At 41.3% G+C, this 12,081-nt stretch overlaps 1 protein-coding gene across 2 annotated transcripts in view; it reads left to right on the top strand.

Moving 5' to 3' along the window:
* Positions 1–12,081, top strand: part of galt (galactose-1-phosphate uridylyltransferase) — a 186,654-nt gene that overhangs the window by 8,813 nt on the left and 165,760 nt on the right. For both annotated transcript variants that reach the window (XM_064977214.1, XM_064977213.1), the window contains exon 3: positions 6,578–6,702. In XM_064977214.1, the coding sequence (XP_064833286.1) occupies positions 6,578–6,702 (125 nt within the window). The remainder of the gene's footprint in view (positions 1–6,577; positions 6,703–12,081) is intronic.

Here is a 12,081-nt window from a genome sequence, read left to right as displayed (position 1 = left end):
AGATATAGTAGATTTAGGTAGATACAGTAGATATGGGTAGATATAGGTAGATACTGTAGATATATGTAGATACTGTAGATACTGTAGATATGGGTAGATACTGTAGATACAGATAGATACTGTAGATATTGGTAGATACTGTAGATACTGTAGATATGGGTAGATGTAGTAGATATAGGTATATACAGTAGATATGGGTAGATATAGTAGATATGGGTAGATATAGTAGATATAGGTAATAAGGGTAGATATAGTAGATATGGGTAGATATAGGTAGATATAGTAGATATAGGTATATACAGTAGATATGGGTAGATATTGTAGATATGGGTATATACAGTATATATGGGTAGATATAGTAGATATGGGTAGATATAGTATATATAGGTATATTTAGTAGATATGGGTAGATATAGTAGATATGGGTAGATATAGTAGATATAGGTACATACTGTAGACACTGTAGATATAGGTAGATACTGTAGATATGGGTAGATTTTGGTTGCTACAGTAGTACAGTATATATATATATATATTGGGAATAAGAATTTGTTCTTAACTGACTTGCCTAGTAAAATAAAGGTAAAAAAAATACTGTGTAGATATTGGTAGATTTTGGTAGCTACAGTAGATATGCAGTGCCTTGCGAAAGTATTCGGCCCCCTTGAACTTTGCGACCTTTTGCCACATTTCAGTTTCAACAAGTGGGACACAATCACATTTCAACAAGTGGGACACAATCACATTTCAACAAGTGGGACACAATCATGAAGTGGAACGACATTTATTGGATATTTCAAACTTTTTTAACAAATCAAAAACTGAATAATTGGGCGTGCAAAATTATTCAGCCCCTTTACTTTCAGTGCAGCAAACTCTCTCCAGAAGTTCAGTGAGGATCTCTGAATGATCCAATGTTGACCTAAATGACTAATGATGATAAATACAATCCACCTGTGTGTAATCAAGTCTCCGTATAAATGCACCTGCACTGTGATAGTCTCAGAGGTCCGTTAAAAGCGCAGAGAGCATCATGAAGAACAAGGAACACACCAGGCAGGTCCGAGATACTGTTGTGAAGAAGTTTAAAGCCGGATTTGGATACAAAAAGATTTCCCAAGCTTTAAACATCCCAAGGAGCACTGTGCAAGCGATAATATTTAAATGGAAGGAGTATCAGACCACTGCAAATCTACCAAGACCTGGCCGTCCCTCTAAACTTTCAGCTCATACAAGGAGAAGACTGATCAGAGATGCAGCCAAGAGGCCCATGATCACTCTGGATGAACTGCAGAGATCTACAGCTGAGGTGGGAGACTCTGTCCATAGGACAACAATCAGTTGTATATTGCACAAATCTGGCCTTTATGGAAGAGTGGCAAGAAGACAGCCATTTCTTAAAGATATCCATAAAAAGTGTCGTTTAAAGTTTGCCACAAGCCACCTGGGAGACACACCAAACATGTGGAAGAAGGTGCTCTGGTCAGATGAAACCAAAATTGAACTTTTTGGCAACAATGCAAAACGTTATGTTTGGCGTAAAAGCAACACAGCTCTGAACACCATCCCCACTGTCAAACATGGTGGTGGCAGCATCATGGTTTATGGCCTGCTTTTCTTCAGCAGGGACAGTGAAGATGGTTAAAATTGATGGGAAGATGGATGGAGCCAAATACAGGACCATTCTGGAAGAAAACCTGATGGAGTCTGCAAAAGACCTGAGACTGGGACGGAGATTTGTCTTACAACAAGACAATGATCCAAAACATAAAGCAAAATCTACAATGGAATGGTTCAAAAATAAACATATCCAGGTGTTAGAATGGCACAGTCAAAGTCCAGACCTGAATCCAATCGAGAATCTGTGGAAAGAACTGAAAACTGCTGTTCACAAATGCTCTCCATCCAACCTCACTGAGCTCGAGCTGTTTTGCAAGGAGGAATGGGAAAAAATGTCAGTCTCTCGATGTGCAAAACTGATAGAGACTTACAGCTGTAATCACAGCAAAAGGTGGCGCTACAAAGTATTAACTTAAGGGGGCAGAATAATTTTGCGCGCCCAATTTTTCAGTTTTTGATTTGTTTAAAAAGTTTGAAATATCCAATAAATGTCGTTCCACTTCATGATTGTGTCCCACTTGTTTTTGATTCTTCACAAAAAAATACAGTTTTATATCTTTATGTTTGAAGCCTGAAATGTGGCAAAAGGTCGCAAAGTTCAAGGGGGCCGAATACTTTCGCAAGGCACTGTATATTAGATACTGTATGTATGGGTAGATACTGTAGATATAGTAGATATAGGTAGATATAGTAGATATTGGTAGATTTTTGGTAGCTACAGTAGATATATATTAGATACAGTATGTATAGGTAGATACTGGGTAGATACTGTAGATATAGTAGATACTGTAGCTATAAGTAGATATAGAAGGTAGATTTTTGTAGCTACAGTAGATCTATTAGATACAGTATGTATAGGTAGATACTGGGTAGACACTGGGTAGATACTGTAGATATAGTAGATACAGTAAATATGGTGTGACACAGACAACACAGAGTTACACATGGAATAAACAAACATACAGTCAATAATACAATAGAGAAAGTCTATATACAGTGTGTGCAAATGAAGTAGGATACGGGGGTGTGTCAATAAATAGGTCATAGTTGCAAAATTATTGCAGTATAGGCACATTAAACACTGGGGTGATAGATGTGCAGAAGATGAAGTAGCAGTACTGGGCTGCAAAGGAGCTAAATAAATAACAGTAAGGGGATGTGGAAGTTGGATGGGATATTTACAGATGGGCAGTGTACAGGTGCAGTGATCTGTGAGCTGCTCTGACAGCTTAAAGCTAGTGAGGGAGATATGAGTCTCCAGCTTCAGTGATTTTTGCAGTTTGTTCCAGTCATTGGCAGCAGAGAACTGGAAGGAAAGGCAGCCAAAGGAGGAATTGGCTTTGAGTACAGGAGGGGGCTGAGAACACACCCTTGTGGGGCCCCCGTGTATATAACAACCAGATGAATTATTTGAAAAATTAATCAGCAGATTATATGTAATCTTTTTTAAATCTAAAGTTGGAAGTGAACTTAATAGGCACACTTATCCTATAGATATCTCTCCCACTTGAATCTTCTCTTTGTGCCAGACCAGGTTCAAACGCCTTCCGTTTCATTTTTCTATATTTATTTCAATGTATTTTTTACTGCTCTAGGGTTATTAATTAGAGGTCGACCGATTATGATTTTTCAACGCCGATACCAATACCGATTATTGGAGGACAAAAAAATCCGATACTGATTTGTTGGCCGATTTTTAAAATGTATTTGTAATAATGACAATTACAACAATACTGAATGAACACTTATTTTAACTTAATATAATATATCAATAATATCAATTTAGCCTCAAGTAAATAATGAAACATGTTCAATTTGTTTTAAATAATGCAAAAACAAAGTGTTGGAGAAGAAAGTAAAAGTGCAATATGTGTCATGTAAGAAAGCTAACATTTCAGTTCCTTGCTCAGAACATGAGAACATATGAAAGCTGGTGGTTCCATTTAACATGAGTCTTCAATATTCCCAGGTAAGAAGTTTGAGGTTGTAGTTATTTTAGGAATTATTGGACTATTTCCCTCTATACCATTTGTATTTCATATACCTTTGACTATTGGATGTTCTTATAGGCACTTTAGTATTGCCAGTGTGACAGTATAGCTTCCGTCCCTTTCCTTGCTCCTACCTGGCCTCGAACCAGGAACACAACGACAACAGCCACCCTCGAAGCAGCGTTACCCATGCAGAGCAAGGGGAACAACTACTTCAATTCTTAGAGCGAGTGATGTTTGAAATGCTATTAGCGCGCACCCCGCTAACTAGCTAGCCATTTCACATCACATCGTTACACCATCCTCATCTCGGGAGTTGATAGGCTTGATGTCATAAACAGCAGAGCTGCTGGCAAAACGCATGAAATTGCTGTTTGAATGAATGCTTATGAGCCAGCTGGTGCCTACCACCGCTCAGTCAGACTGCTCTATCAAATCATAGACTTAATTATAACAAAATAACACACAGAAATGCGAGGACATTAATATAGTCAAATCCGGAAACTATCATCTCGAAAACAAGACATTTATTCTTTCAGTGAAATACGGAACCGTTCAGTATTTTATCTAACGGGTGGCATCCATCAGTCTAAATATTCCTGTTACATTGCACAACCTTCAATGTTATGTCATAATTACGTAAAATTCTGGCCAATGAGTTCGCAATGAGCCAGGCGGCCCAAACTGTTGCATATACCCTGACTCTGCGTGCAATGAACGCAAGAGAAGTGACACAATTTTACCTGGTTAATATTGCCTGCTAACCAGGTTTAAAAATATATACTTCCGTGTATTGATTTTAAGCAAGGCATTGATGTTTATGATTAGGTACACGTTGGAGCATTGACAGTCCTTTTTCGCGAATGAGCACTGCATCGATTAAATGCAATGCAGGACACACTAGATAAACTAGTAATATCATCAACCATGTGTAGTTATAACTAGTGATTATGATTGATTAAGTTTAATGCTAGCTAGCAACTTACCTTGGCTTCTTACTGCATTTGCGTAACAGGCGGGCTCCTCGTGAGCCAGGTGGTTAGAGCGCTGGACTAGTTAACCGTAAGGTTGCAAGATTGAATCCCTGAGCTGACAAGGTAAAAATCTGTCGTTCTGCCCCTGAACAAGGCAGTTAACCCACTGTTCCTAGGACCGCATTGAAATTAAGAATGTGTTCTTAATTGACTTGCCTCGTTAAATAAAGATTAAATAAAGGTGTAAAAATATAAATATATTTTTGTCAAAATCTGTGTTCAAAATTACCGATTTCCGATTGTCATGAAAACGTGATATCGTCCCTAATTAATCGGCCCTAATTAATCGGCCTTTATTAATCGGTCGACCTCTATTATGAATACTGCTTGGATAAATCAATACATAAGAGTAGATGAGGTTATGTTTTATTATACTGGCACTGAACTATCAGCAGCATACCACCCTGCATACCATTGCTGGCTTGCTTCTGAAGCTAAGCAGGGTTGGTCCTGGTCAGCAGCATACCACCCTGCATACCACTGCTGGCTTGCTTCTGAAGCTAAGCAGGGTTGGTCCTGGTCAGCAAAAACCACCCTGCATACCACTGCTGGCTTGCTTCTGAAGATAAGCAGGGTTGGTCCTGGTCAGCAGCATACCACCCTGCATACCACTGCTGGCTTGCTTCTGAAGATAAGCAGGGTTGGTCCTGGTCAGCAGCATACCACCCTGCATACCACTGCTGGCTTGCTTCTGAAAATAAGCAGGGTTGGTCCTGGTCAGCAGCATACCACCCTGCATACCACTGCTGGCTTGCTTCTGAAGATAAGCAGGGTTGGTCCTGGTCAGCAGCATACCACCCTGCATACCACTGCTGGCTTGCTTCTGAAGCTAAGCAGGGTTGGTCCTGGTCAGCAGCATACCACCCTGCATACCACTGCTGGCTTGCTTCTGAAGATAAGCAGGGTTGGTCCTGGTCAGCAACATACCACCCTGCATACCACTGCTGGCTTGCTTCTGAAGATACCACTGGTCCTGGGCATTGCTTCTGGCTTGCTGAAGCTAAGCAGCATACCAGCAGGGTTGGTCCTGGTCAGTCCCTGGATGGGAGACCAGATGCTGCTGGAAGTGGTGTTGGAGGGCCAGTAGGAGGCACTCTTTCTCTGGTCTAAATAATATCCCAATGCCCCAGGTCAGTGAGGGTTCATTGCTCTGTGTGGGGTGCTGTCTTTCGGATGGGACGTTAAACGGGTGTCCTGACATTGGTCATTAAAGATCCCATGGCACTTATCATAAGAGTAGGGGTGTTAACCCCGGTGTCCTGGCTAAATTCCCAATCTGGCCCTCAAACCATCATGGTCACTTATTCATCCCATGCTTCTAACTGGCTCATCCCCCCTCCTCTCCCCTGTAACTATTCCCCAGGTCTTTGCTGCAAATGAGAACGTGTTCTCAGTCAACTTACCTGGTAAAACAAATCATCATTGTAATGCTTGTTTGTGTCAGTTAAATCTGTAAGGGATGGGTTGCCAACTGGTGATTTGACAGAAAAAATTAAATGTAGTTCTTTCACACACAAACAATGTTTATCAGGCATCCGAAAATCCCCTGTTCTGAAGCATGTCAAAACTAAATAATATGAATAGCTGCAGAGGTTTCTGTATAATCTCTAGAAATGTGCTTCAATAGATGAACCAAGAATGATTAACTTGATATGTGTGTCTGTTTGTCCCTTCCAGGTGAACTCTGTCTGTCTGTCTGGCTATCTGTCTGTCTCTATCTAACTTCTGTTTGTCCCTTCCAGGTGAACCCTGTCTGTCTGTCTGTCTCTGTCTAACTGTCTGTTTGTCCCTCCCAGATGAACCCTGTCTGTCTGTCTGTCTGTCTGTCTGTCTGTCTGTCTGTCTGTCTGTCTGTCTGTCTGTCTGTCTGTCTGTCTGTCTGTCTGTCTAACTGTCTGTCTGTCTGTCTAACTGTCTGTTTGTCCCTCCCAGGTGAACCCAGACTACAACAACACATTTGTGTTTGAGAATGACTTCCCAGCCCTGCAGCCTAATGCTCCTGACCCAGGACATAACCAACATCCACTGTTCCAGTCTAAAGCAGCCAGGGGCGTCTGGTGAGGAAAACATTGATATTATTTATCTCCAATCATCTTGGTATTTATAACAACTCGGACAAGACAAATATAACTTATGATGTTTCTTTAAACACCTCTTGGGAGGCAAATTGAAGACAACATTATTCCTGCTTTAGTTTCTAATCAGCTATGACCACTAGGTGGCGACACTGTCTAAAGAATCCAAGACCAGACCAGGATGTCAAAGCTGAGGATATATTGACATGTAGCCCAGACACAAGGTGCCTACCTACTGCCAGCAGTTTAACATGCTGAATTATTAAAGAAACTACAAGGCCTTTTCACACTGCATTCTCTGAGCTCAGGACTTTTTTTTTTACCCTGTTTTCTCCCCAATTTCATGGTATCCTATTGGTATTACAGTCTTGTCTCATCGCTGCAACTCCCTTACGAACTCGGGAGAGACGAAGGTCGAGAGCCATGCGTCTTCCGCAACACAACCCAACCAAGCCGCACTGCTTCTTGACACGATGTCCACTTAACCCGGAAGCCAGCCGCACCAATGTGTCGGAGGAAACACCATGCACCTGGTGATGGTGTCCACATGCACTGCGCCCGGCCCGCCACAAGAGTTACTAGTGCGTGACAAGGTCATCCCTGCCGGCCAAACCCTCCCCTAACCCGGACACTGGGCCAATTGTGCGCCGCTCCATGGGTCTCCTGGACATGGCCGATTACGGCAGAGCCTGGACTCGAACCCAGTGTCTCTAGTGGCACAGCTAGAGACCACCACCTCACTCGGGAGGTCCCAGGGTAGAATCTTTTATATTATGGTATGTATGGTAGGCTATTTTATGTTATGTAGCGTAGGGTTGGTAGGGTAGGATATTTTATGGTAGTGTAGAATATTTTATGTTATGTATGGTAGGGTAGGGTTGGTAGGGTAGATAATGTATGTTATGGTAGAGTATGGTAGAGAATATTTTATGTTATGTATGGTAGGGTAGGGTTGGTAGGGTAGAATATTTTATGTTATTGTAGGGTATAATATTTTATGTTATGGTATAGTAGGGTAGGGTTGGTAGGGTAGGATATTTTATATTATGGTAGGGTAATGAAGCTGCCAGTTGAGGACTGCCTAGAAGGCCAGCATCCCGGAGTCGCCACTTCACTATTGACATTGAGACTGGTGTTTTGCGGGTACTATTTAATGAAGCTGCCAGTTAAGGTAATGTGAGGCGTTTGTTTCTCAAACTAGACACTCTAATGTACTTGTCCTCTTGCTCAGTTGTGCACAGGGGCCTCCCACTCCTCTTTCTATTCTGGTTAGAGCCAGTTTGTGCTGTTCTGTGAAGGGAGTAGTACACTGCGTTGTACGAGATCTTCAGTTTCTTGTAAAGTTCTCGCATGGAATAGCCTTAATAGCCTATCTGCCTGCCTACCTACCTACATATATACATAGTGTTGAAGTCGGAAGATAGGTTGGAGTCATTACTTAGGTTGGAGTCATTAAAACTCCTTTTTCAACCACTCCACAATTTTTTTTTAACAAACTACAGTTTTGCCAAATCGGTTAGGACATCTACTTTGTGCATGACAATTGTCTTACAACAATTGTTTACATACAGATTATTTCACTTATAATTCATTGTATCACAATTCCAGTGGGTCAGAAGTTTACATACATTAAGTTGACTGTGCCTTTAAACAGCTTGGAAAATTCCAGAAAATTATGTCATGGCTTTAGAAGCTTCTGATAGGCTAATTGACATCATTTGAGTCAATTGGAGGTGTACCTGTGGATGTATTTCAAGGCCTACCTTCAAACTCAGTGCCTCTTTGCTTGACATCATGGGAAAATCAAAAGAAATCAGCCATTTCTAAATGCCTGAAGGTACCATGTTCATCTGTACAAACGATAGTACGCAAGTATAAACACCATGTGACCACACAGCCTTCATACCTCTCAGGAAAGAGACTCATTCTGTCTCCTACAGATGAAAGTAGTTTGGTGTGAAAAGTGCAAATCATTCCCAGAACAACAGCAAAGGACCTTGTGAAGATGCTGGAGGAAACCATGTAAATATACAAATGTAAATATATCCACAGTAAAACGAGTCCAACATCGACATAACCTGAAAGGCCGCTCAGCAAGGAAGAAGCCACTGCTCCAAAACCGCCATAAAAAAGCCAGACTACAGCTTGCAACTGCACATGGGGACAAAGATCGTACTTTTTGAAGAAATGTCCTCTGGTCTGATGAAACAAAATTAGAACTGTTTGGCCATAATGACCATCGCTATGTTTGGAGGTAAAAGGAGGAGGCTTGCAAGCCGAAGAACACCATCCCAACCGTGAAGCACGGGGGTTGCAGCATCATGTTGTGGGGGTGCTTTGCTGCAGGAGGGACTAGTGCACTTCACAAAATAGATGGCATCACGAGGGAGGAAAATTACATGGATAGATTGAAGCAACATCGCAAGACATCATTTAGGAAGTTAAAGCTTGGTTGCAAATGGGTCTTCCAAATGGACAATGACCCCAAGTATACTTCCAAAGTTGTGGCAAAATGGCTTAAGGACAACGAATTCAAGGTATTGGAGTGGCCATCACAAAGCCCTGACCTCAATCCTATAGAAAATGTATGGGTAGAACTGAAAAAGCGTGTGCGAGTGAGGAGGCCTACAAACCTGACTCAGTTACACCAGCTCTGTCAGGTGGAATGGACCGAAATTCACCCAACGTATTGTGGGAAGCTTGTGGAAGGATACCTGAAACATTTGACCCAAGTTAAACCATTTAAAGGCAATGCTACCAAATACTAATGTAAACTTCTGACCCACAGGGAATGTGATGAGATGAAGCTTAAATAAATAATTCTCTCTACTATTATTCTGACATTTCACATTCTTAAAATAAAGTGGTGATCCTAACTGACCTAAAATAGGGAATTTTTAGTAGGATTAAATGTCAGGAATTCAGGAGTTTAAATGTATTTGGCTAAGGTGTATGTAAACCTCCGACTTCAACTGTATATATACTGTGGGGCAAAAAAGTATTTAGTCAGCCACCAATTGTGCAAGTTCTCCCACTTAAAAAGATGAGAGAGGCCTGTAATTTTCATCATAGGTACACTTAAACTATGACAGACAAAATGAGAATTTTTATCCCAGGAAATCACATTGTAGGATTTTTAATGAATTTATTTGCAAATTATGGTGGAAAATAAGTATTTGGTCAATAACAAAAGTTTATCTCAATACTTTGTTATATACCCTTTGTTGGCAATGTCAGAGGTCAAACGTTTTCTGTAAGTCTTCACAAGGTTTTCACACACTGTTGCTGGTATTTTGGCCCATTCCTCCATGCATATCTCCTCTAGAGCAACATGGACTTTCAACTTCCTCCAAAGATTTTCTATGGGTTGAGATCTGGAGACTGGCTAGGCCACTCCAGGACCTTGAAATGCTTCTTACGAAGCCACTCATTCGTTGCCCGGGCGGTGTGTTTGAGATCATTGTCATGCTGAAAGACCCAGCCACGTTTCATCTTCAATGCCCTTGCTGATTGAAGGAGGTTTTCACTCAAAATCTCACGATACATGGCCCCATTCATTCTTTCCTTTACACGGATCAGTCATCCTGGTCCCTTTGCAGAAAAACAGCTCCAAAGCATGATGTTTCCACCCCCATGCTTCATAGTAGGTATGGTGTTCTTTGGATGCAACTCAGCATTCTTTGTCCTCCAAACACGACGAGTTGAGTTTTCACCAAAACATTCTACTTTGGTTTCATCTGACCATATGACATTCTCCCAATCTTCTTCTGGATCATCCAAATGCTCTCTAGCAAACTTCAAACGGGCCTGGACATGTACTGGCTTAAGCAGGGGGACACGTCTGGCACTGCAGGATTTGAGTCCCTGGCGGCGTAATGTGTTACTGATGGTAGGCTTTGTTACTTTGGTCCCAGCTCTCTGCGGGTCATTCACTAGGTCCCCCCGTGTGGTCCTGGGATTTTTGCTCACCGTTCTTGTGATCATTTTGACCCCGCGGGGTGAGATCTTGCGTGGAGCCCCAGATCGAGGGATTATCAGTGGTCTTGTATGTCTTCCATTTCCTAATAATTGCTCCCACAGTTGATTTCTTCAAACCAAGCTGCTTACCTATTGCAGATTCAGTCTTCCCAGCCTGGTGCAGGTCTATAATTTTGTTTCTGGTGTCCTTTGACAGCTCTTTGGTCTTGGCCATAGTGGAGTTTGGAGTGTGACTGTTTGAGGTTGTGGACACGTGTCTTTTATACTGATAACAAGTTCAAACTGGTGCCATTAATACAGGTAACGAGTGGAGGACAGAGGAGCCTCTTAAAGAAGAAGTTATAGGTCTGTGAGAGCCAGAAATCTTGCTTGTTTGTAGGTGACCAAATACTTACTTTCCACCATAATTTGCAAATAAATTCATAAAAAATCGTACAACGTGATTTTCTGGATTTTGTTTCTCATTTTGTCTGTCATAGTTGAAGTGTACCTATGATGAGGTGATGTAATGATGTTGTTTGTCAGCTAGGTGATGTGATGATGTTGTTTGTCAGCAAGGTGATGTGATGATGTTGTTTGTCAGCAAGGTGATGTTTTTTGTCAGCAAGGTGATGTTGTTTATTGTTGTTGTTTGTTTGTCAGCAAGGTGATGTGATGTTGTCTGTCAGCAATGTGATGTGATGATGATGTTCGTCAGCAAGTTGATGTTGTTTATTGTTGTTGTTTGTCATCATGGTGATGTTGTTTAGTTGATGTGATGATGTTGTTTGTCATCATGGTGATGTTGTTTATTGTTGTTGTTTGTTTGTCAGCAAGGTGATGTGATATTGTTTGTCAGCTAGTTGATGTTGTTTGCAAGGTGATGTGATGTTTGTCATCATGGTGATGTTGTTTATTGTTGTTTGTTTGTCAAGGTGATGTTGTTTTTTTGTTGTTTGTTTCAAGTTGATGTTGTGATGTGATGTTGTTTGTCAGCAAGGTGATGTTGTTTGTCAGCAAGGTGATGTGATGATGTTGTTTGTCATCATGGTGATGTTGTTTATTGTTGTTGTTTGTTTGTCAGCAAGGTGATGTGATATTGTTTGTCAGCTAGGTGATGTTGTTTGTCAGCAAGGTGATGTGATGTTGTTTGTCAGCTAGGTGATGTGATATTGTTTGTCAGCTAGGTGATGTGATGTTGTTTGTCAGCAAGGTGATGTGATGATGTTTGTCAGCTAGGTGATGTGATGTTGTTTGTCAGCTAGGTGATGTGATATTGTTTGTCAGCTAGGTGATGTGATGTTGTTTGTCAGCTAGGTGATGTGATGTTGTTTGTCAGCTAGGTGATGTGGTGATGTTTGTCAGCAAGGTGATGTGATGTTGTTTGTCAGCTAGGTGATGATA

This window comes from Oncorhynchus masou, chromosome 11 (assembly GCF_036934945.1).
Source record: "Oncorhynchus masou masou isolate Uvic2021 chromosome 11, UVic_Omas_1.1, whole genome shotgun sequence".
Lineage (NCBI taxonomy): Eukaryota > Metazoa > Chordata > Actinopteri > Salmoniformes > Salmonidae > Oncorhynchus > Oncorhynchus masou.
This window is presented reverse-complemented; position numbering and strand designations above follow the sequence as displayed.